Source organism: Micropterus dolomieu, linkage group LG18, assembly GCF_021292245.1.
Source record: "Micropterus dolomieu isolate WLL.071019.BEF.003 ecotype Adirondacks linkage group LG18, ASM2129224v1, whole genome shotgun sequence".
NCBI lineage: Eukaryota > Metazoa > Chordata > Actinopteri > Centrarchiformes > Centrarchidae > Micropterus > Micropterus dolomieu.
The window spans coordinates 16642978-16666039 of NC_060167.1; the positions used below are offsets into that span (position 1 = coordinate 16642978).

The 23062-nt window shown below is 39.6% G+C and overlaps 1 protein-coding gene and 1 long non-coding RNA gene across 4 annotated transcripts in view; one reads left to right on the top strand and one right to left on the bottom strand.

The window, feature by feature from the left end:
* Positions 1–23062, top strand: part of atp2b2 (ATPase plasma membrane Ca2+ transporting 2) — a 150631-nt gene that overhangs the window by 94058 nt on the left and 33511 nt on the right. For 2 of the 3 annotated variants that reach the window (XM_046076181.1, XM_046076183.1), the window contains exons 4-12: positions 92–292; positions 4095–4352; positions 5174–5299; positions 6583–6708; positions 9245–9337; positions 11740–11781; positions 13549–13713; positions 17294–17508; positions 18075–18317. In XM_046076181.1, the coding sequence (XP_045932137.1) occupies positions 92–292; positions 4095–4352; positions 5174–5299; positions 6583–6708; positions 9245–9337; positions 11740–11781; positions 13549–13713; positions 17294–17508; positions 18075–18317 (1469 nt within the window). Of the gene's footprint in view, positions 1–91; positions 293–4094; positions 4353–5173; positions 5300–6582; positions 6709–7176; positions 7198–9244; positions 9338–11739; positions 11782–13548; positions 13714–17293; positions 17509–18074; positions 18318–23062 lie in introns of all 3 variants that reach the window. The other variant, XM_046076182.1, reaches the window with a different exon arrangement.
* Positions 17261–23062, bottom strand: part of LOC123987370 — a 31663-nt gene continuing 25861 nt past the window's right edge. The window contains exon 2 of the long non-coding RNA XR_006829107.1: positions 17261–17519. This is a non-coding gene — a long non-coding RNA (uncharacterized LOC123987370). The remainder of the gene's footprint in view (positions 17520–23062) is intronic.

Consider the following 23062-nt stretch of genomic DNA (forward strand, 5'->3'; position numbering starts at 1 on the left):
AGTGATGGTACAGAATAGTGGTACAGTGATGCACTACACCATCAATAAATCTATAACTCTCTCAATCTCTGTCTGTGCCTTCCTCTCTCAGGTCTCTCAGGTGCCCAAGCTGACCTGGACAAGAGAAAAGAACTATTTGGTCAGAACCTGATACCTCCAAAGAAGCCAAAAACCTTCCTGCAGCTGGTATGGGAGGCGCTGCAGGATGTCACCCTGATCATCCTGGAGCTTGCTGCCCTGATCTCCCTTGGCCTCTCCTTCTACCACCCTCCCGGGGGGAGCAACGGAGAGAGTGAGTGAAGAAGCTCGTGACATCACTTCCTTTTAAAATGCTCGATCTTCATGCTTTTTGAGGTGTTAAGACAGGCGCACAAGCACAAACACACGCACAACAATAATCCCTGGTATCCCCACTATTGCTGAGGACAGCAAAGGGCTATAAATGCATTTGGCCCACTGACATCGCTTATTCTGACATTACTGACACTCGCTGACACACTTACACCTACATGTATGCACACTTTTTAATTGGTGCGGCAGGTCACAGTTGTTTGTGACCTGCCTCAAGAGATTAAGTGACTCATCGACCATAGAGGTAATTTTTGTGCGCATGCGTGTGTGTGTGTCTGTGTGTGTGGTAAAACGTACCGGGAAGGTTAATGAAGTGTTGAGTAGAGAAATAACCTTGAGCTCCCAGTGCCCATACATCAGCCCTGTGAGCCATGAAACAGGAAATGAAGACAGAGACCATAACGAGGTGCTGAGTCAGCAACATCAGTCATTGCTCCCAGCATTATCACAGTAATGGAATTCAGCTACCCTGCCAAAGGGACCAGTCATCATTTTTAAAGGTTTTAAAAAAGGTTGAAATACAAGAGAAAGAAGAAATAGTTATCGCCGTCCTACTTGCATGCGTAGTTAATCAAACCATTTCTTAGTTAATAATTTTTTTAGTTAATTGGTTAAGATTAAGATTGGGTTAATGATTGAGTAAACAAATTTTCTACTCAGTCAGCCAAATAGTTAGGTCGTAAAATTAAATTGGATTTAGATTAGGGATGCACCAAAATGAAATTTCTTGGCTGAAGCCGAAACCGAATATAATGAAATGAACTCAGTGCTTCCCACAGACTATGGGGGGTGGGACCGGGACCCGAGAGGGTCTGGTAAAGGAAATTACATGTGTCCATTTACTTTTAATTGACATGTAATATGTTTTATACTTTCTGTCAATATAATCCAATTAATCTTATTTCCATAATGTAGAGACACCTTATTTTGAAAACCAGACGTTGTCACATATGTATCCTCGCGCTAAATTCATCAAGTCCAACCCAATTTGATAAATAATTTTGTATGTGGTTCTCGTGTAACATGAAGACTTCATAGCCTCTCTACAGGTAGAACTCTCATACTGCAACACTTGTCTTTATAAAGAGAGAAAAGGACAGGAGAAAGTCGCAAACTTGCCTGTCAGCTCGCACTGGTCCGTTTCAGTGGATCTACCATAAAGGCTTGAATACGTGTGCACTCCAAATTTAGGTGCGGCTAGCATAATTGTCTTCTCACAAACAAGTGATAGAAACACTCAAAGCGTGTCAGAACGTTTGTTGACTTTTCTAAGAAGTCAGCCACAGATGGTGTGGATGTGCTAAAAGACAATTGAAAAAACGGCAATTTTTGCGTCTTTCTCTGACATTTTAAAATGCTTCCACACTGCTGACAATTCAATGTAATTGTTCGGTCAAATTTATTCGGTCTTTTGACGTATTAGGCCGAATACCGAAAGTGCTTTTTGTGCTATTTTCGCCCGATTAATTTCAGTGGTTGAACATTTGGGGCATCCCTAAATTTGATCATCAGTTATGACCAGTACTTTTTCCTTCTTAGTTTGCTTCCTTTTATTTGCATCTTTTTGAGGTGCACCACTTTATGAATGAGCTCTCTGCATCACAGAAGAAAGACTAAAGGAATCATTATGCTAATAACTGCATCCAACTGCAGATATATAATCAAGCTTCCCTTTAACTTGAGGCAAAAAGATGTGCCAAATCTATGAATACATATGAATACAAAACAGCAGAGTGAGACAGAAAGAAATGAATGCATACCACTTTGAGTCACCTTATTCAGAAAAACACTACATGCATGTGTGTGTGTGTGTGTGTGTGTGTAACAGCTGATTTTTTTAGATGGGTTTTAATAGTGGTACTAAGAAACAAGAGCACAACCCAAAATCTTGAGTCCCGTAACAAAATAATAATGAAATATTGAGCAATAGTCCTTTGGAAGAAAAATGTTAATTAAAGACATCTACTTTTGAGTCTGTAAAACATTTATGCGCTTGGAATTTCTAAATAGCAAATATCACAGCATCTGTACACATGCATGCATACACAAGCACACATTTCTCACTGCTAGTTTACTGTTTTGCTTATTAATAGGTCAAAAAAAGCTCAACGGTCCAGAAATAGAAGGTGGTGGGATGACTTAATTCTCATTTACATATGAAACAGCCTGGCTGCAGTTGAATGAGGAGGCTCTTAATTGCGTCTGTATCAAACACACAACATGCAATAAAAAGCTTTGAAGCTTAGAGACAGTTATTTATTCATTTGCATGCCACCCAGTCGTAAAAGTTTCTCAGTCAGCCGCATTTGTCGGCACAGTGTTGGCACTTCAGCACCATGGACAGCTGCACGATCGTGTGTGTGTGTGTGTGTTTCTTTCATTAACACGTGTGAATACAAAGAGCTGGACAGTCAGCACGACGGACAGCTTTTATGCTGTACACTGTATAACTGTCAATGTGCTGCAATGACCAAGCAGGACAGGCTGAACTCATCCTATTTAATTGTTTACACTCACATTGTTTTGTGGATAATTTAATAGTTGTTGTTTTTTTTAGTAAAATAAATAAACGGTAATGATTTGATAGCTTCTCTTAACACACATGTACCAGTCTGAATATGTTGCATTATCCTGAAGGAAGTAGATTACAAAACACGATTAACTGAAGACAATGTCCTTTGAAACAATATAACTTTTCTAGATAGATCAGTGCAAACCCCCCCCCCACAATAAATACATACAAAAGCAGCAATATTTAGCACATAATGTTAAATAAATTATTACATTTGAATGTTTATTTCAATATGTCTCTCTTTGTGCTAAAGCCTAGATGAGATGAGTGCATGCATGAGTATGTGTGCATTGGTACTGATAGTCTTACAGTTCAAAGAGGGCAGTTATGTTGCTGTATGTATGTCTAAATGAACATCACATTGATTGCAAACCCCTCTGTAGTGCACCACTAAGTCTAAATTGCTTCTTGGAATCTAGTTCTTGGTTAAATCAGACCCTGCATATATAATGTCTACACCACGGTGTCTGCATTAGTTCCCTTGTGAGCTGCAAGTGTTTTATAGTCCAAAGCAAATCACTACACCGGGGGCTTTTGAAGTCAGCTAGCCAGGAGTGTAGGGCACAATGGCTCCCAAGAGTATTACATGAAGCAGCACGAGGAGGACTGGGAATAGGCCTTGTTTCATTCCCAAATATACCCCAGTCTGTCAGTGCACAGCCAGTAGACTGTGGGGCATTCATCTGAAGAAGAGTAAATGAATGAAGAGGTAAGGAGAAGCGAATTCTCTGAAGGTCATTTCAGCCAGAGTTCATTTTATTTCAGATATGTCTTTTATTTTGCACACGTTATGCATAGGCGAAGAAATTGCACATATGCATTGACACACCACACATATTGACACACACACATGCACGCACGCACGCACGCACGCACGCACACACACACACACACAGACGTACACTTATTACACACACAGTCACAGCTGTCTTGGTCCACAGCCTTCCAGTCCCCAGTGTTGGTGTGAGATTTCATTACATCCCTTTGTGTCTATTTTATTATGAAGGATTCATACTCTACATAAGTAACAAGCATACATACGTGTTTACGACATTTGTGAGTTGATATCCAGTGTGTCAACCAAATACTTTAGTCTGTATGCATGAATGAAAAAACATTGTGCTTGCATGGCATTCTCTATAATTCTCTTGTCACTGTTACCAAATTGCAGGCTGTGGTGCAGCGGCAGGTGGGGTAGAGGACGAAGGTGAGTCAGATGCCGGTTGGATTGAGGGCGCAGCTATCCTGTTGTCTGTGGTGTGTGTGGTGCTGGTGACGGCCTTCAACGACTGGTCGAAGGAGAAACAGTTCCGTGGGCTGCAGAGCCGCATCGAGCAGGAGCAGAAATTCCAGGTGGTCCGTGGTAGCCAGGTCATACAGCTGCCCGTGGCTGACATAGTGGTGGGGGATATTGCGCAGGTCAAATACGGTAGGTATAAGGTGATTGTCAACTGCACCAAAACACAGGCAAATATTAACAAACATCTTTTTAAAGTTATCAATGAAGCAGTGGATCTCCTAGATTAATCCACTTAGTTCCACGGTATGATTCCCACATTTTACCTATTTCTTTCTAGGAACAAGAAAGGTGTAACGTGCACCTTTTGTTTTCCCTTTACCATCTATCTTACATTTTAACGATTTCACATTCTTTTGTAACAAAGTATGCAGTTACGCTAACTCTCTGTTTTATCTATTTATGTTATTATATTTGACATATTGGCCTCCAACCAAGATTGTCTTTTCTTACTACTACAAAACTTTTTGTGTGTTTTATTTCAACAATGGCCTTCTTCTGGGACATGGTTGCTGACCAGAACTGACCAAACTTTCCAGCACATTTTGCTTAGTTTGATGTGTTTGGACACTGACTGCCTCGATTGGCTTATCCATTGTTCTGTACTTTTCATGGTTCAGTAGCTGAAAATAGACTTCCACCTCATTTCCAGAGGGGGATTAAAGTTATGAACTCCACCATTAGCAATTAAATATATTAAAACTAAGGTACAGTATGTTAATGTTGTGAGATTAATTAACTGAAGAGCCATACATGGAGAAACATCCTCTCCCAATGCCGTACCAAGAATATACTACAGTGATCACAATCTGTCCTGCCTAACATTGGCTCAAACCCATGTTAAAACTTGAAGTTTATCTGAACTATTTTGTTGTGGAAGGCTATATTAGTGAATTCCAGAGATGTAAATAGATCCACTGCAGATAGCAACTCTGCCATTTCTGTTGTTGCAGGTGATCTGCTTCCTGCTGATGGAGTGTTGATCCAGGGTAATGACGTGAAGATTGATGAGTCATCACTGACCGGAGAGTCTGACCACGTCAAGAAGGCTGCAGACAAGGACCCCATGCTGTTGTCTGGTATGTCGCCGGTTGATGGATGGGTGTGTATGGCATGCCACAGGGATTATTTTCCTGCGTGTAATGTTGTGTAAAGGAGAACAGAACAGAAACAGAGGAGGGGACTCGACTTTGAGACTGAGGACTCTGTACTTCACCTTGTCAGTGTTCACCTCCTGTGTCAAAACAGCATTTTGAAGGTAGCAACTTCAAAAATCCCTTCATATAGAAAATAATGTTGTGTATTATTGGTTGGTTGGTTTGTTACACCTCCTAGCCTAATGTCACAACTTTTTTTTCAGCCACTGACTTCAAATGAATTACAGAATTAGAAACACTAAATGTTTTCATAATTATCAGAACTTTGTATTATTATTTCAGGGCAGCCATACAATGTTGCCGGCCAACGTAAATGCCTCAGAGAAATGTTTGTTGTTTTATATTGAGATTTGCCTGCCATTACTTATTATTAGTCGTGGTTTTGGTCTGGCCAGCTCCTTTTAAATAATCATTACCTCAGAAGGAAGAGAAAAAGTTAGTAATTTTAATCTGAATATCAATACAGGAGATACTGGTGACAGCCTGGATGAAACTGTTATCTGCTTTCCCTCTTTATTGGTTTAGTATTTGCTGCAGCAGAGACACTAGAATTTGCAGCTGTAGGCTTTGTACAATTGATGACTATCGCTGATAACAAAACGTGGGTTAATCTGATCTCACATCTCAGTATTTTTTCCTGAGGATAATCAGCTGTGTGCCTTTTTGCTGCCTTCTTGAATTAACCCTATATTCACCCATATCAACTTACTGTCCCAAAGGTTAATATTGTTCTGTGTGTGCATGCTATACATACTGTATACCTGTGCAAGTGTAGTGCAGCAGGTATTTGCACAGTGACACATTTTACTGCTTTTGACTTCCTACTCTAGGATTTAAAATTAAACAGAATGTGCTGACTTTTGGCTTTAATGGTGTTTGAGGTACTCTCTATAAGGTGAAGTGTTGGCATTGTAGCTCTTTTCACACATACAGTAGTCCCCCAATTTTCGGTCGCTGAACCAATTTAGAACCAAAGTGACCAGTAGGTTTTCTGAAGCAAACATCAGTCAATCAGATGTATAGTTACAATAAGAGTGAGCTGTTTTGATGTAGACTTTACTATGAAATAGGAACACCCTGTAAACCAATGAATACTTTCATTACCCCCAATGTACACAATCATGGCAGGGTCACAAAGAGCTTACACAGAAAATATATCTGATCTTGCTGTAATATATTTTAACACTCTGCTGCCCTTTCTCCAGGGACCCATGTGATGGAGGGGTCAGGGCGCATGGTGGTTACAGCTGTCGGTGTCAACTCACAGACTGGAATCATCTTCACCCTGCTGGGGGCCGGCCCAGAGGAAGAAGAAAAGAAAGAAAAGAAAGGTGCGATCTTTATATCATTAAAGTATCTTCTTTGCTCCGTAAGATTTTTCTGCATTTGCTTCAGGAGTGCTGAGGTAATTTGTTTGTCAGTGTTGATCAACAACATACTCTTGAAAAAGCTCATTTCATTAGCTTATGTCCTGAAATTCTAAGTGTGTATGCTCATTGCATAACATCAGTGTATTTAACTGTTCTCGTTATCAGAAGGGTTTTAAAAAGTAAACTCACAAATGAACAAAAGTCCACCTGTTTCACTCATGTGAGCTGTATGAACCTTTTGTAGTTATTTGTAGTACAGTACCTGACAGTAAGCCTCAATCATCCTTGATGAATGTGTGTAAATACTGGAAATGAAATGAGTATTGGTGGTACACTTGTGAGCTGCAGTGTGCAGGTTCTCTGGGTTCAGGTGCATTATTGTCCTTACTCTTTTATCCTTCCAAATTCACCTCGATGGAGGGGCAAAAGAAGATGGACACCAAAATACAGGTAGAGTATCCCCTTTCTCTGATCCCTGGGAGTGGTACTTGATCCTTTTGACATTTAACTCCTAATGTTCCCAATAAACCACCGTTATTCTTCACCCTTTTTCTGTAACCAAGCACCCTTGCCCCAATTTAATTCCTTACTTAAAAAGAGAAGCCTCATCATCACACTGCATCTTTTTAAGTGTTGATAAATGACACATTTCACAAAGCATAAACCTCTCCCCTTATAACAGGTGCTGCACTCATCAAACTAACTAGCTTGCATTCAACATCGGTCCTGTTTCATAGACCTATTGAATGCCATGAATAAACAAAGCCTGTCAGACTCATCTCATTTCTGTATTGCAGAATAGTGACATGAGAACGGCAGCCTTGCAGGTGTACAGCACATGTACTAGCAGTCAAGAGTAAAGTAGACAGTATAAGCTTTTGTAACATATTATTTTTACATTTACATATTTTACCATCAGTAGGGTTTTGTTACTTCGGACAGCTCTGTAGTTTCACTCCACCAGCTTTCACACATGGCATGCTACATGTTCTGAAGCATTATACAGAGTAACAGTAAAATACATTACCTCCTGTGGATAATACTTCTGATGTGAACACACAAATACTATTCCTTATTCTTGGTTTTGACCTGTAATTGTAGTACTTCAGCAGTATGCTTTTGATCAGGCTGTAGGCACTGTGGTAATATCCAGGTTTGATCAATATTACCATATTGACCAAACCAGGAAAGGTAATCCCACGTGTCTAATCAACCAACAGACCAGGGAAGCAGTCGTTGACCTATGTCAATTCACTTTAAATTGCCGTTCACTGAAATGCTATCAATCAGTGTTGTGCTAGTACATCTTGGATCGTCCTTGTTTTTTGTTGTTTTTTTAAAGTTACAGATTTAAAAAAAAAAAAAAGTTTTGCTCTTCAAAATGTTCACTGTATTAAGACTACATATGTACATAAAGTTAGGACTATCTGTAGGCAGCTAAGACTTTTTTAAAAGGTCACATTACCCAAATGTAGTATTATTCAGATGGATTTGCTGACAAAACACTGTTCATGATTGCAAATTCATCATTAGTTTGCAATAAAGTCACTGGGGTGTTATGTCATGAAGGAATGCAGTAGCTTTTAAATTCTATAAAGAAATGAAGTATAAAATTGTGATAAAACTTTCTGTCTACTATAATGATTATGTTTTTACCAATGAACTCTAGACACGGAACCCAAAATTGTAGACCTTCTATTGAATTTCTTTTTCCACTAATCATAGTTTATGTCAAAATACATAAACAAATACTTGCAGGAGCCATGGAAGGTTTTGAAAACCATAACTATAACAGCAAAATTACCTTCTCACATTTACACTAGTAACTGGTTGGCACGTTTATTTCCCTGGCTAATACTTACATTTTGTTTACTTTGCAGTAAAGTTTGTTTTCAGATTGGCTTTGCTACACCCTTTATCTTATTTTCTTTCTGCTCTTCTGCTCAATTTATGATTTTTGTGATGCAAAAGATATTACATGAATAATATGGTTTAAATTAAAAAAGTAACAAAAATGACAATAAATCCAGTATATGACAAATGACATAACAATTGATATATTCATTATTGTTTGCCATAAATTCAAGATTATATACAGTGCATTCAGTATATTATCATGTGCAAAATCAACTTACAGTAGGTTTTTTTGTAGCTCTGGTTTCACATTATGTTATCTTGTTTTTCCATATGTTATGTTCAAATTTCATGTTTCATGCCTGTCCAATGTTACACTTTATTGTAAATTTATTTTGTAAATGTATTTGGTAAAACACATACATAACACACATTTGATCACATAAATAATTGACATTATAAATGTTTAATCCACACTGATTACAACACTAGACTTTAGTATTCACATACAATCTACATATGTTGAATCTCTTAAATGTGCTATAACCATGTTATTTCTGTTCATTGTCTTGTGTGTGCACGTGCGTTGGCGCGTGCGTGTGTTTTTGCTCATTCATGTTCGGCCTTCATTGTTACTGGCTAGACTCCTCCCATCCCCCTATCCACCCCATCGCAACTATAGCCACGGATGGGGCTGCAGGCATTAATGCCCATGGCAGTGCCAGCCTAATTAATGGTAGGTTGACAAAACCTCTGATCTCTGACCTCTTTCTGTCGTGACTTTTGACTCCTCCTACCTTCTCCATTCTCCACCTGCCTCCTATCATTGGAGCACACCTCCTGCTCTTCTCTACCCCCCCCCCACAATTATGTCGGGCCCTTTTGTATCCATGCTATTAGTGCATGTCCTCTTTAGTCGTAGAAATGAGTCTTGTTTCTTTTTCTTCTCTTTAAACTATCTAAATATTAGGTCTGTTTGATGATAAGAAGTAGTGAACACCTTTTGAGCCTTTTTAGATTCATTCAGAAAGACTTTGTAAAGGATAACAAGGATATGTAACATTTGTGAAGTCTTGCAACATTTGAAGTGGGTGTATGTTAAGGAATAGTTCGAAATATACTCATTCCCTTTCTTGCTGAGAGTTGAGATGAGAAGATTGATACCAGTTCTCCTGGCCAAGAAATACACATGGCACATAAACCCACTTAGTGTCATTTTTACAATTTTAGTATAGACCAGACTAGAACAAATGAGTTATAATGTTTTAAGTAGTCAGCTTTAGAGGTGCTGGAAGGCAGATTTGGTTACTGTCGGACAGTGCCAGGCTACCTTTTTCTAGTCTTTATGCTCAGCTAAGCTAATACACTAATATTACCAAACAGGCATGAGAGTGGTGACAAGTTTCTCATCTAACTCTCGGCAAGGAAGTAAATAAAGACATTTCCCAAAAAGTAGAAATACGCCTTTAGACTGTGCTGTTATGCTATTGTGTTTTTGGCTGTGTAGTAAAAGAATTATTATATTAATTATAATTTCTGACAGTAGACAAGACGGTAGCTGAAGAAGGTGACAATATCCTACTGTAGTCAGATGTCCGCTCAGATCACTTAGTGCAAATCCTCCATTTCTGTGTTAGCTAGGCAAAATGCAAAACATTAACTTCATTCATTCTAGCACTGGATTCTCTCGCATTTTTGTCTCCTTGGAGAGCAGCCCCAAAAATATTTGCACTATTACAATGACCTTGTGCTGTGCTTGGCTGGAACAGAGCAATTTGTCATCTTCAGCTTTATTGTCACTCCAGGGAAGTGGCTAATGTGGAAGTGGAGAAACGAGCCATATACACATGCCAAGGATTCTGACAAAATCTGGTCTTCCAGCTCTACCTAAGTCATTTTCTCTGTGACATTTGAGTACGAAGCAGTGAAAGACAGACTATGTTCAATTTCTAGCCCGCCTACCACTGAGACAAACTATCTCTATAATTAAAGCCTGGGTAGATAATGGGATCAACACTGCAGTTTATAATAAATCCTTATAATTATTTTGTAAACACTGTGCATACAGTTGGTTTGAAAGCACTCTTGTCTTAACTTTTTGTTTTATGTTTCATCAGCTTGCAAAATGACGTATAATGTGTGTACTTCTGAGAATGCTCTTAGCAGCTCTATTACATTACCAGCAAGTTGCTTCTGTAATATAAAGCAATATTGTTTGTTTGAAAAGCATGTTTAAATTAAGCTCACTCCTTGTGTAAGCAGAATCAAACAACAAAATAAATTCACTGTCCCTGAACTTAGATTTCGATTTTCCTCCAGTTGTTCTTATGTAACTTCACCATGTGGGAGGCTTTTCCTTTAGGCTTTCTCTCTCTCTCTCTCTCTCTCTCTCTCTCTCTCTCTCTCTCTCTCTCTGTGTATTGTTCACATCTCCAGTCTGCTTCCCTCTAAGCTCTAAGTGTGTGATCTTGCATGTACTTTCTGAATTTTCTTCTTATGCATGCTGTCTTCTGTTCGTGTGTACTGTGTGTGGTGTACTCTGCCTCAGTGTCAGTGTTCAATGTAATACTGTATCTGCTCTATATGTCTTGATATCTCATTTTATACCCCGACGGCTTGACTTGTATTGTTGATAATATGTGTGGAATTACCTGTGCTCATAGTGTGAGTATGTCATCCAGAACAATATTTAAAGCACAGAAAACGGAAAGTGGGCAGTTTGTTTGTTTTTAAATATGATTTCCGAGGATTTATGTTTCAGACAGTATTAAGCATTTTTAATTACCTGATTATTTGCTTATGCAATAAAATAAAGTCTATTCCAACCTAATTTCCTCCCACAAGAAAATCTGCACTCTACAGTACATTTCTGTGATTAGTGTTAGAATAACTCTTGATTAAAGTTATATTTTATTATCCCCTTGCCAGTAGCTGTAGCTTCTAGTTACATTACACCACTTACATATCACAAGCCTTTCTATGTGACTGTCACGGAGACGTTGTATTAAAAGTCATTTTCCTGTCTCCCTGTTTGTCATTTTTGGTTCTCACTGTGTGTATCGTCTCTGTGGTGATAACTTGTTGACTTGTCTGCTTTGGTTATTTTTGTTGTTATTGTCCTGTATGTCTCCATCATAGGTAAAATGCAAGATGGCAATATGGAGAGCAACCAGATTAAAGGTAACCAAAGCATATCTTTCACTCTCTCCTCCCCTCTTACTCTCCTCCCTCTCCTCCTCCTCCCACCTCTTCTCATTGTTTCCCTTCTACGGTGAGTGGCGTAAGCTCTTGGTCAAAGTTATTTATTTATTTCAGGCTATATTATTTTCTTTTTCTTCACTGTGCAGTGCTAATTCTACCACTGTCTAAGTAAATCACAGAGAATGTAAGTGTTTGACCCAGGTTTTACTTGCATTCATATTAGGTTAGATAACCCCTCCTCTTCACTCTGTCTACCACTGACATGTTGTCCCTGGTCTGTTGTTCTGTTGTTGTTCTTGTTGTGTTGTTGACTTGTTTTGTTCTCTGTGAGAGAACAGAAAACCTGTCCCTCAACTACTGTATCTGCTACTTTATCTCCAAACACACCCAAAGCTGTCCTCTTGGTGCTCTCCCTAATTTATTTAGCACACCTTTTTCCCCTTTCCACTGTTTGATAAAATTTGCCCCGCACTATATGAAATATATTTTCTTGGTTTAAAGGAGATATTGTGACATTTTTCATGGTGTCCTTTAGGATTGCAACTACAGTAATGCTTATTGTTTTATTAATTTTAATCAAATTAGTGTGAAAAGTGATTCAATTGCCAGTGCCAATGTCAATGTAAAACAGAACAAGAAAGCACATTTTGACATTTCAGGAGGTGTTATCAACAAATGTCTGATATTGTTTTTCTTGATGAATACATCTTTCACTAAAGATACATTTTCTTTAACTTAAGTATTTAAGTATTCATTGACTAATGCTTTACTACCAGGCGCTTGTCACGTGAACAGACGAATATTTTTTCAGTCATCTGAAAATTTGTGGCGTCCTCACCACTTCATATTTGTTTTTCTTAACCATCAAGTCTTCAAGTCTGTCCACAAGTCTTAACTACCAAGTCTAAGCATTCATGTCATGTCAAACTATGTTTCCTGTCTCAAAACAAAAGCATGGCAAAAGGAAATAGCAGACACACTGTGAAAAACCCAAAAGGGCAAAAGGGTAAATGAAGACTCTTTACACCGTGGTACGATGGTTACAGTCTAGATCCGTATTGCTAGATTATTGGAGAAAAAGCTGCTTTTACGAGATGAACCTTTGTCCTCAGCGTGAATTAAGATGAAGTGTTTTATTTTGCTCAGACACTTTCTGGCTTGTGTCATGGGGGTGGAAAAACAAAATGCACAACACAGTATGAAAAATGTTCAACATTAAAATGTTTTTTGTGAGCATCAAACACATCCGTAATTGCTATTGGGAAACTGGGCTGAAATCATTCTTGGCAATGGGTTACATTAACAGAGAACCACTGGGGTGTGTGTGTGTGTGTGTGTGTGTGTGTGTGTGTGTGTGTGTGTGTGTGTGTGTGTGTGTGTGTGTGTGTGTGTGTGTGTGTGTGAAATGTGCTACACTGTGTTTTTCCCCGTCACTTTCTGCAAAAATTATCTGTGAACATGACCTAGACCTTGGATGTAGGACCACTGAATTATTCTTGACTTACTCCAAATGTGTGTTTGTGATGAAAAGGTAGCGGCATCATGATTTATAATTCCATACAGAAATGAGGTTCTTCTTGGTTTTAAATCTAAACTGTTTATATGTACCGGAAGCCCTGTAGCTAGTGTTACACCTGAGTGTTGAAGTCTGGCCCCCCTGTTCCTCTTCGTTCCTTTAGTCTAATCTACACTTCTAACACTGCTGGTGTCTGTTTTTTTGTTGTTGTTTTATTGTGGTGTTTACAGTAAAGAAGCAGGATGGAGCAGCTGCCATGGAGATGCAGCCTCTAAAGAGTGCTGAAGGTGGAGAGGCCGACGAGAAAGAGAAGAAGAAGGTGTCTGCTCCGAAGAAAGAGAAGTCTGTGCTGCAAGGGAAGCTGACCAAACTGGCTGTCCAGATTGGCAAAGCAGGTACAGCAAATTGCACACGGACAAGTTTATCACTCACTCAGGCAGTTAAATCATGGACAACAAGTAATTAACCATCATCCTGTCCATCAAAGTAACAAGTTGCACTGATGAGACTCACCTCTCAATCAAAACACTAAAGTGTCTTAATTATATAACTGTAAGGCTACGTTAAGACTGCAGGCCTATGTGACACAAATCCGATTTTTTGGCCTATAAGTGACTCAGATCTGATTTTTTTGACAGTGTGAACAGGCCAAGTCACATGGATTCTGAAGTTTTTCCAGTTTGGAATTGGGCCACTTCCATATGTTGTCCAAATCCGATACAGATAGGATCTTTTTAAATGCGACCTCAGTCTGTCACTCTAGAGCAGCTGTTCTGCTGTAGATGGAGCCGCGGTGAACGAAAAAGCTCCACAAAAGCCATTATTAAATATGTGGCTCTCTTCTTCCTCTACCTTGCTATCATCTGCTCATAAACGTCCTTTCTTACCGCGAGCTCTCTTCTGAGTTATGTGCATACTATTTGTCCGAGCGGACACAGTCTGGGGGGGATGAATTGTGGGGCAGTTGCATTGTACAGCGCCAGAAACAGTAATAAAAAGAACAGAAAATTGTGAACACCCGTGAGAGGATAATGACAAACGGGAGTCTCCCGTCAGCTAACTGGAGCTAACCTCTGTTGCTCCTTGTTTACTTCTGTAGCCTGCAACAGCATGTTATTCTTCTGTGCATGCAGGTCACTTTCAGGCCGTGGACAGTACATACTGGAGTCTGATATGGGCCACATTTAAACAGTAATGTGAACTGTCAAAAAAAATTGGATCTGGGAAAAATATCGGAATTGAGCATTAAAGCCTGCAGTCTGAACGTAGCCTAAAAGAGCATGTTCACTTTATTTTTCTAAACGACCTGCCCTCTAGGTAAATGGTAAATGGACCCTCTAGCCACTCAAAGCGCTTTACACTAGATGTCATATTCACCCCATTCACACACTGATGGCAGAGGCTGCCATGTAAAAGGCCAACTGCTCATCAGAAAGTGACTAATCATTCACACACAATTTGGGGTTCAGTATGCCCAAAGACACTTCGACATGCAGGCTGCGGAAAGCTAGGGATCAAACTGCTGATCTTCTGATTAGTGGGCGACCCGCCCTTCCTCTAAGCCACAGCTTTAGGGACTTGCTGAATCACTGTAGTGGGAACAACTGAGACTGCATTATGCTGCTGTTACGACCCAGCTCGTTAAGGTAAGGCAGTAACAAGTGATTTGGGATTGAAATGAAGGTGGCAAAGGACAACTGAATTCTGGTTAAAGTCAAAGGTTTAATTAAATGAGTTGACTCAAGAAAACCCAACAAAAAGAGGCTATATAGTTGCTGACAACAAAAAGGAGAAACAAAAGAGGGTCTTGTCCAAAGACAGTTACTCTGCTCAAAAAACACTAAAGAACAAAAGGAGGTCAGCACCTATATGCTTTACAATAATGCAAAGTAAACAAACAAGCAATGCTCAAACAAAAGAGCGCCCAACACTTGGTACACTATCACACTATGCGATTTACAAAGGGGCAAACTAACTGAAGCCATTTAGACAGGCAACAGACAGAAACAGGAAATACAAACACTCTAGATATTCACTATCTAACAGAGGCACACAACTAACAGCAAGGCAAACTGATCACTGGCTCAGTCGCCCTGAACTGTGGGGGCACAACGTATTTGTAGTCCAGCTGGTGTTGATTGGAGAGTCCTGGTTGGCAGGGTCGGTCGAGTCACAGCCACACCAATCACAGACGCCAGAGAACAGCAACCAGGAAGTAGGCGGTCCCAGCTCCAGAGGAACCAATCCTCGACAGGGACTCACACAGCTGGGATTTGCATGACAGCCAGAAGCACTCAGGAACACAATTACTTTAAGGCAGCCAATGGCGGCTATAATACTGCTTGTTCACTTTTGCACATCATAATCAATTTATTGTAATGGTATTTATGGCAATGAGGAGTTGATGTCTAAAACACTTGTAGCGGGTCTCTACCAGCAAGCATTTTTAGTAACAGATGCCCACATGCCAATGTGGGTGTCCTCCCAGCAGCAGCATAGTAGGATTACTGTTGAACAAATGATAGCCATGAAAAGTACATACCTTAAATACTTTATGCAAAAATGCAACAGTTTTTGGACCAGTCTGGGGAAATTGGGATTCTTAAAACCAAAATCACAAAAATCCTTCTTAATTTCTGTATTGGAAGCTAAAAGAACCTGACTGCCAAGTCTTTCTTTCTTTAGTAAAAAGGTACGGGTTTCTCCTTTTTGGAGAATCTCTGAAAGGAGTCCTCCTTTTTACAGGGTGCCGTTACATCAGACTCTTGGCCTGATTGATGGAATGAGGACGTGGTGTCAGAACAATAAAATACCGTGGATGGATTAGCATACAAGCAGCACTCATATGGCCTTCCTGCGGGTCTGGCAGAAAGTCTTTGGACTTAATACACTTCAGGGCCTGTGACCCTCTAGCATTTGTTACTGTAGCTTTTCTCCTCTCTGTACCTATGGCTCATTAGGTTAAAACCCCAGATATATTTGAAACATATGTATAGTTTATTTGACTGCATTGCATTTACACTGGATTTTAATGCATCCGCCTCTTAAAGCAAGTGTCACATGGTCTACTGTGTATAGCTGCACAAACACAGCCAAAAGATGTGTGACAGAAATCTACCTGATCTGTGATCCTAGAAACTGACTGTGTATTATTTCCAATCCAAGCTTGCATATTTTCATGCCACCAAAGAGGAATGGTAAAGGTTTTAGAATGGAAGAAAGAGCCTTATTAAATGGTGGTTAGGGTGTGTCCAAATGTGTCCCTTGTAGAAATGACCACAGCTCACATAGGAGTGTACACTGAGTTAGGTACACCTCGGTACACACCTAGTTAAACCTAATGCAGTCTAAGACAACAGCCCTGCAATAACTCCTCCCTTCATGAAGGTTATAATGTTCAGATTTTGTTGGAACTTTTTAGAGAAGTGTTGATTCGACTGTATGATCATTTCAGCGGCCGGAGCTTGCGGTACTGCTGAATTCTATTGTTTTATACAGAGAGGTGTTTCTAATACTTTGTTTACTCTCGCTGTTAGATTAAAAAAAACACTTCACAAGCATAAAGAGGTATCTGCTTTCAAAAATACTTAACACCTTACAGTTTCTTTATGTTTGATGTTGGTTTAAATACCTTGTTGCATCATGTTGGATGAGTTCTGACTGGAGACTGATACATTTTGACTTGACAAACTTCTGGATACAAGGCAGAGCATTCATATAACTATATACCATGTGTTTGTTTACCCCTAAATGGACATGGTGTTGAATTTTTTCTTCTGCCATTGACGACGAATTTCCATACATGGATCAATGAAGTGTCATGAATGCTCCACTCATACGCTATCTTTTGACTATCAAGCACTCCCCCTCTGTACTGTAGTCAGTGTCCAATGACAACATTTTAGTATTTAAATACACTTTCATTATATAACCTTCTGTTGCTCAGCTGAAAACCTTTTTTTAATCTCTTTTCAGGTTTGCTCATGTCAGCCATCACAGTCATCATCCTGGTCCTGTTCTTTGCCATTGACAACTTTGTGATCCAGAAACGCCCTTGGTTGCCGGAGTGCACTCCCATCTACATCCAGTACTTTGTCAAGTTCTTCATCATTGGTGTGACTGTGTTGGTGGTGGCTGTGCCGGAGGGGCTGCCGCTGGCTGTCACCATCTCCCTGGCCTACTCTGTCAAGGTGAGGAAGAACTAACACATACAGTGCATAGAGTGAGGCACTGCTGTACTTGCTGTCTGTTTACACATTGTAAACATTTAGCAGTGTGTCCATTTGTGCATTGTAAATCAGTTCTTTATAAAATTTGCTGAGAAGATACATGTTTTGTTTTTTTAAGAGTGGGAAATTAGCCTGCATTTTTCACGTGCTTTGCAAACTTCTGAACCTCACACAGAGTGAATGGTTTACATGGTTACATAAGGAATGGGTGTAGGTAATGCTCACAGTGTATTTAAAGCTTATTTGATTCACAGCAGCAAACAGAGAACAATTCTAATGAAGGCCAAGTCCGGGAAAGCACATTTCTTTCTTTGACTGTTGCTGTGAATTAAATAAGCATTTCAACATACAATGTGAGTGTAAGCACCGGCCTTTTTGTATTTGTAGCCATTATAGCCAGTGAAGGTTAAGGAATTAAGTGCCTCATAAACTAATTCAGACATCAATCTAATAGTTCAAATGGTTTAAAGCAGTTTCAAATATGCATTGGAACGTAATGTGATCATCATGTTGTGTCCTACTAACAGAAAATGATGAAAGACAACAACCTGGTGCGTCACCTGGATGCTTGTGAAACGATGGGCAATGCCACAGCCATCTGCTCTGACAAGACAGGCACGCTAACCACCAACCGCATGACAGCTGTGCAGTGTTACGTTGGAGATGTGCACTACAAAGAAATCCCAGATCCTGGAGCTGTGCCACCCAAAACACTGGACCTTCTGGCCAATGCCATCTCCATTAACAGCGCCTATACCACCAAGATACTAGTAAGCCACCTGTTATTGTAGTCACTGTAGAAGTTACTTTGGAGGCCTTTCCTCCAGGGGTTTAACATGAATGTAAAGAAGGGGACACAATGTTACTGCATCTGACTACGTTTACCTAACATATTCATTTATTTATCTCTTAAAAAATGGTAACCAAGTATTTCATATGGAATTTGAAACCCCAATTTATCCCTTCCATTTTTATAGTGGACATCATATGTGGCACTCTCTATGAACCCTTATCAGAATATTTCAGATATTCTATTTTACTAAAGCCTATTTAGTTAAGACTTAAATATCTTGGGCTGGCTGCAAAGATTTAAGCTTGCTCTGGGTGACAATAGCACCATACGACAAGAGTAGTGCTGAAACAGTGAGACAGTTCTGCTGTACTTTCTTCTTGGCGCAGCAGGCATCCTGTGTCCTTGGCTGCTGCTTTAGATTCATCAGGCATTCACTCAACTTGTCACCTTTAGAACAGTTGTGTCATTTTGTCTTATCTGATATTCAGAGCATAGCAGACTGTAATTGAATCCAATCCGTCTAAGTGCTTAGGATGATCTCTTGTTTACAGTGAGTGCAGCGAAGTGAGATTTTCTCTAAGCCAATTAGACCTGTATATAAAAATAGATAGATATATACATATATAGACATACTGACTCACATATAGACTGTTACATGTTCTAATCCTAGAATCTGAAACCTGTTAGCGCTGATATTCCTTCAACCCACAAGTCTAAACCTTATTTCCTTAATAAATCATTTGGAAAACCTTTCCGGAGATTGAAAGTAATAATTTTCCTGGCATGACCATATAAACTCACCTGCACACACACACACACCTTTTGTGCCTCTGTGTGTCATTATTCTTGTAAACCCCTGTGGAGTGTATACATTGATGGTTGACCAACTGACAAATGCCCTTATGGAACTTGCATGGGGAATGAGCTGAGCAGGCAGGACATCTGCGACAGAAGGATCCCACAGATTTCACTTCCTACCCCTCAAGGCACGATCACAGTCTTGGTAAAAACAGAGTGTTGGTCATTGGGTTTCTAAGATGGAGAGCTACATATTTGTGTCTACTCTACTTTTAACTCTGGTTTCTTTGAAACACAGTAGATACATGTAGGCACTTCTGGCGTACAGAAAGCATAATTGTGTGGCTCCCAGGCTTTATATGCCAGTTAGCACAGTGTTTTTTTTTATTTTATATTTTTAATTTCATGTTCACAGAGAGAGTACATATTTATTTATTTTTCATTCCTGCAGCAATGTACATGGTGTATTTATTCACAATTAGCTCTACTTTCCCCTGTGTTACTAAAGCAGGACCTTCAGCATGGACATGTCTCCACAGACAATGTTCCTCTTAGATAAAGTAAAGGTTTTACTGTCACAGCCACATCAAATCTGACCGGACACCACACATGCCTTTCAATCTGCAGATAATATACAAATAGAGTCCTTTGCTTTACAGCTCCTTTTTTCTCCACTTGCCAAATACTGAATAGTGACCCTGCATTTGACCTGGACTTTCAGGCTGGGTTGTAGTCACAACCACTTACAGTAATTCTTGTTCAAGACAAGCCTCAAATTAAGTTAGACCAAGTACAAATAGGGGTTGAATCCAAGTCAAGACTAAAAGAGGTGAGACCAAGTTTAGAGTGAAACAAAACAGTGGCCATTCACTACCCGTGATATAATGTCAGTCAGTCAGTACAGCTGTTTGGATTTAGAAAAGTCTGAAATGTGATGGGAAGAGGAAACAAGTGGTGCAGTTGTTGTAATATCAAATACTGTGTACTGTATGCTGAGAAGAAGTCCACTGAGTTTAAGAGGGGCAAAGGTTTTATATGTAAATGTGTCTAAATCTTGTATTATTTGTTAAAATCTTGATTACAACACTTAAGAAAAAACAATTATATTCGAAAGTAAATAGTCTTGCACAATGCACCAAGCTAACTATGAAGGGGAGCTACCTTTCCACAAAAACAATTACATGTCTAAAATGTCTGGTTGTTACATGGCAAAGACAAACTGGAAAACAAACAAGAACAGGATATTTAAGCTTTTTGCATCTCGGTTGAGAACTGATTGAAATAAAAGAGAGAGGTGGCCAAGACAAGAGAGAGATTCTAGCAATATTGTCTGTAGCCACTTTGTTAAAATGGTGATTTAGTTTTGTTGATGGAGCTATGAGGTTGCTTCAGTTTGCCTTTTCCCAGAGCATTTCTTTACCAACACGTGCTACATTAAGATGTTATTCCTTTTGAAAAACCTGTAGTAATGCATTGCAGCATTACATCAGACTGTTGCACGTCCATGGCTGCTTAGCTCAACAGGCAGAGTGTAGCTTAGACTTGGTGGATTAAATGGCACATTTAGTCTGTTTTATAATCTCTTCATTCATAAAATAGGTCACCTCATGCAAGATAAACTTCAAATGATATCAGGTTACATACCTGTACTGTTTGTTACTGTTACTGTTATCCACCAAGAGTGTGTACTGTGGCTTGCTAACCACTGATTACAATGCATTCATATACATACATCATTATACAGTACATACATCAGTTCATCAAGTATGCAGCACGTACATAAATAAATATAGTATGGAACACAAAATCTAGTACATAAATAGTAGGGTTAATAGTGCTGTACATGTTGGCCTGAATGTATTTATTTACGGAGAGTTTACTAAGTTACTCTTATTAGAATGAAGAAAAGCAACAAAGGGAAAGAAAGACAGATATAATTAAGGAGTGAAGTGAACTCAGAAAGCAGGATGCAAAAGGGCCATTTCTGAGGAATATTTAGTGCATCCCTCTCTCCCTCCCCCACCGCCTCCACTCCCTCAGCGCCACTCCAGCCCTGCAGTATGCTGGCTGTGGTGGTCTTATATAAGAGGCCAATCCTGTGGGATGCCAGGATGACTATGGAAGTCTTTGATGGCCACCACACAAAGGCACAAAGGCAAAGAGGCAGGCTCTGATATCCGTATCAGTCCCTCTACTGCCTCTCTTCCTTCATAATACAGCCAGTGGTATAGCTCTGCTTCTTCTGTCAGGACATACACTCTAAAGTGGAGAAGCCTCACACACATTTACACAATGAATCCATGCGCACATACAGTACATGTCACGCTATACATGGCGCATGAACATTGATACTGTATCCATGTGCACGCATACACTTATTCAGAGATTCTGAAAAGGATGCGTGTACACATGGCAAGTCAAACATTCTACACAGCAATTTGTGAAAGGCATTCAGTGACATTAATATACTGACGTCATTTCAAAGGAACATGCGTCATCGGCGGTGGCAAGAGCCTCATAGCAAACAGTCACCCCATAGAATTTGCTTTTATTATTTTACTTTTTACTTCAACTTTCACTTCACATTCTTAGTTTTTCATTATGTATGGGACATTTTAACATTATCTGTAAGATGACTGTGTATGAAGCTTAAAACTAGTGAGGTGCAGATGCACACACGCAGTTACAAACAAATATCATACATCATAACACACATCTGTCTTATCAGACATGTCACACTGCAGGAGGTGTATGTTCTCGCAGCACAGTGGCATGTGTTTAGCATGGCTGTGTGAGAGTGTCCTGGGAGCTCAGTCTCATGTTGCTTCAACCACCTGTTCAGGTCAATATTCCGGTCAGTGACTAGAAAGGTCGGTAATACACAAAGACCCAGAGAGAGAGAGAGAGAGAGAGAGAGAGAGAGAGAGAGAGAGAGAGAGAGAGAGAGAGAGAGAGAGAGAGGGCTTCAGTTGTGAGAAATAGATATTTGGAGAAAGGGAGAGACAGTTTCAGTAGCTCGATATTTGGTAGAAAAGTTGATCCAGCTGAATGTGATGTTATGATGTACTACAAAATTCAGTTCATGTTAAATAAGAAAATACTCAATTGGTCGCTCCACAACGAGCAATTTCTTGTTTGTAATTAAAATGAACTGCCTCATTTTTGTTCAGTAGTGAGTTGTGAGGTTCTGATTTAATTGGCTTTGGCTCACAGTGCTTTTGTCATATAGACATTGCATGCTTGTTTGCACAACATGGAGGAGAGATGAGAGTGTCTCGGATGTCTTTAGCTTGAAGCACCCAGTGTCCCCATGGAACTGTTTTGGACCCTGGGAAGGAGGTAGAGGGACAGAATCAGTGGGAGAGAAGCAGAGACAAAGACATCTTCAGCAGAACTATGTCCTGTGTTCTGTGTTCAGCACTTGCTTACAACTTGACAGTGTTGCTGAGATGGCAGTGAGAGAGAAGTCGTCATCGCATTAGAATGGCACAAAGCTTAATGGGTTCCCTGTGTTTCCCTCAAACATGGCATGATAGATATCATGCTTTCAGTGACTGTGTTTCTAGGCTTTCCAGTGTTCTTAATTTATTAAGATTTATTTAAAGAATTTGAGGTCGGTGGAAGTAGAACTTAAATTCATAAGATTATTTTATTAAACATATAGAATACGATACCGTTGCAAAGTAATTTTCTGTTGCCTTTTATAGACAGACATGGGTTGCTTCAGAGTAACCAGTTAAACCTGCACACCAGACTTTGCCTTATTTTACTCTACCCTAAAGTCAACTTAACTCTTGACTTATAATAGATGAAAGTGATTTTTGTGAAATAGTTCAAGGCAGAAAAAATGTTTACAGGCAATGTAATCTAAAATTGTGCCATTTCCATATCAAAAACATTTTTAAAACTGCACAAAATTATAGA